At 45.1% G+C, this 2,133-nt stretch overlaps 1 protein-coding gene across 1 annotated transcript in view; it reads left to right on the top strand.

Moving 5' to 3' along the window:
• Positions 1–2,133, top strand: part of LOC104389726 (centrosome-associated protein CEP250-like) — a 6,712-nt gene that overhangs the window by 1,917 nt on the left and 2,662 nt on the right. The window contains exons 4-5 of the mRNA XM_009998763.1: positions 6–109; positions 614–2,053. Of these exons, the coding sequence (XP_009997065.1) occupies positions 6–109; positions 614–2,053 (1,544 nt within the window). The remainder of the gene's footprint in view (positions 1–5; positions 110–613; positions 2,054–2,133) is intronic.

Genomic DNA, 2,133 nt, shown 5'->3' with positions numbered 1-2,133 from the left:
GGAAGACATGGCACAGCAGCTCCTGCGGGCTGAACAACAGTATGAAAATAGCCTCAGGCTTTGGGAAACTGAGCACAAAGTAGAGAGAAACAAGCTCCTGCAAGACCTGGTATGAAACAATACACTTCTGAATTTTTCCTGCAAGCTTTGTGGGCTGGCTTTAGTAGAGTAACCTGAGTGAGTGAAATGGCAGCAATGGTCTGTCATAGGACATATGTTGCAAGGGGCAGGCAGCAGAGCCAACAGCTCGTGGTGGAAGGCACCCAAAAACCCACAGGACTGTGCTGGGACAGCAAATGCAGCCACATATTCAGTGACTCAGTGTGGGCATAAGATGAGTTCAGCAGAAGACTGGACTGCAAATTCTGGCTGCAGATCTGGCAGCTCCTCCTCAAAAAACACGAGAGCTAGAAGAGGTTCAGGGAAGGGCCAAAAGGATGATGAGACTGTGCAAGTAAGCTGGGGAAGATGCAGCCTAAAGGGTGGTGCAGGAAAGGTCTACAGCATCCCCAGGGGCAGCCCTTGATTGCCACTGAGGCAGGAGCTCAATTCTGGTACGAAAAGCAAACCTCTGTAGATGGAATTACTGAATCTTTTCCTCCCTGTTGTGCAGCGTGAACAGGACAGACTGCAAGTGCTTACAGAAGAACTGATACGGGAGATAAAACTTCTGCAAGAATCAGTCTTAGCCTCTGAAACCCAAGCAAATGCAGCAACAGAGATGAATCACTGCCTTGAAAAAGAGCTTCAAGATTCTTTGCCTCTCTTAAAAATTAAAAATGAGGAAGTAAAAACACAGTGGGAGAAAATCCAGATGCTCCAGAAAGAGGCAGCACAAGGAAAAGCTTTACAGGAGACCCTTGCTCATATGAGTGCCATCCTCTTAGACAGGGAGGAAGAAATCAAGTTGCACCAGGACCAGAAGAGAATGCTGGAAAAGCAGACAGAAATGCATAAGGCTACTCTTGATCAGGTTACAAAGGACACATATGAGAAAAACCACAAGATGGAATCCCAGCAAGAACAGATACAGCAGCTGGAGAAGCTACGAGAAAAACAAAGCATCACTGTGAGCAAGATGAGCAAGGACCTGGAAGAGAGAGACAAGGACATCAGATCCCAGCAAGAACAGATATGGGAGCTGGAGAAGCAGGGAGAAATGCAGAGGGCTGCTGTCAGCAAGAAGTTGAAGGAAAAAGACTTGGAGCTTATGTCTCTGACTCAGCAGATCCAAGAACTGGAAACGGAGAGACAACAGGCAAAATCTCTGCACACAAGCCTTGAACACCCAAGGGCAGAACTTAAGGACAGAGAGAGGGAGTGTGATTCTCAAAGGCGTCAGTTAAGACTCTTGCAGCAGTACAAGGAACAACAAGAGGGGCACCTACAAGAGTTTAATGATAACATAGTTAAGATGACACTTTCTTTGTCTAAAAATGATCAAGAGCTTCCATCACAAGAAAAGCAAATCCAGGAAGCAGAAGAAATAATGGAAATGCAGTTGAGGACTGTCATTGACCAACAGGAGCAGACCTTAGAAACCTTAAAAGACAAAGACAGACTTGAAGACATCCAGAAGAAACAAACAAGTAGCTATGAGGAAAAAACTGAAGAACAGATGAATGCCTTACACAGAGACTTGGAATGCACTTCAGCACTACTGAAAGAAAAGGACTTAATTATTGAATCTCAGGAGAAACTGATCGAGACTTTTCAAAAACATGAGGAAGACTCTAAACAGCAGAAGAAAAATCTGCAGCATCTTCAAGAGGTGCTACAGGAGAAAGAGCAAGAAATTTTATCCCTTAGAAAGCAATGTGAGGCATGCCAGGAAAAGGAGGAAATGTTCCTCAAGCAAATGAACATTTTCCAGTCTAGTGAAGAAAGAAGGAAAGTAGCACTTACATCGCACCAGAAGGAAGTGAGCCTTCTTCAGAAAATGGTGATGAAGAGAGATGAAGACATGGAAACTCTTATGCAGAAACTCCAGTGCCAAGAAGAAGAACTGAAGACCTTGCAGAATCTCCAGCTTAGGCTAACTGAGAATGAAGAGGTTAGACATGAGAGGGAGCAAGAAAAGTTCCTGGTAGAAGCCCTCCCTGAGAGGGAAGGGGAGACCACGGCTCAAGGTCA

The sequence above is a fragment of the Chaetura pelagica genome, unplaced genomic scaffold (assembly GCF_000747805.2).
Source record: "Chaetura pelagica isolate M959 unplaced genomic scaffold, ChaPel_1.0 scaffold275, whole genome shotgun sequence".
NCBI lineage: Eukaryota > Metazoa > Chordata > Aves > Apodiformes > Apodidae > Chaetura > Chaetura pelagica.
The sequence above is the reverse complement of the archived record's forward strand: the minus strand, read 5'-3'. Positions and strand labels throughout refer to the sequence as shown.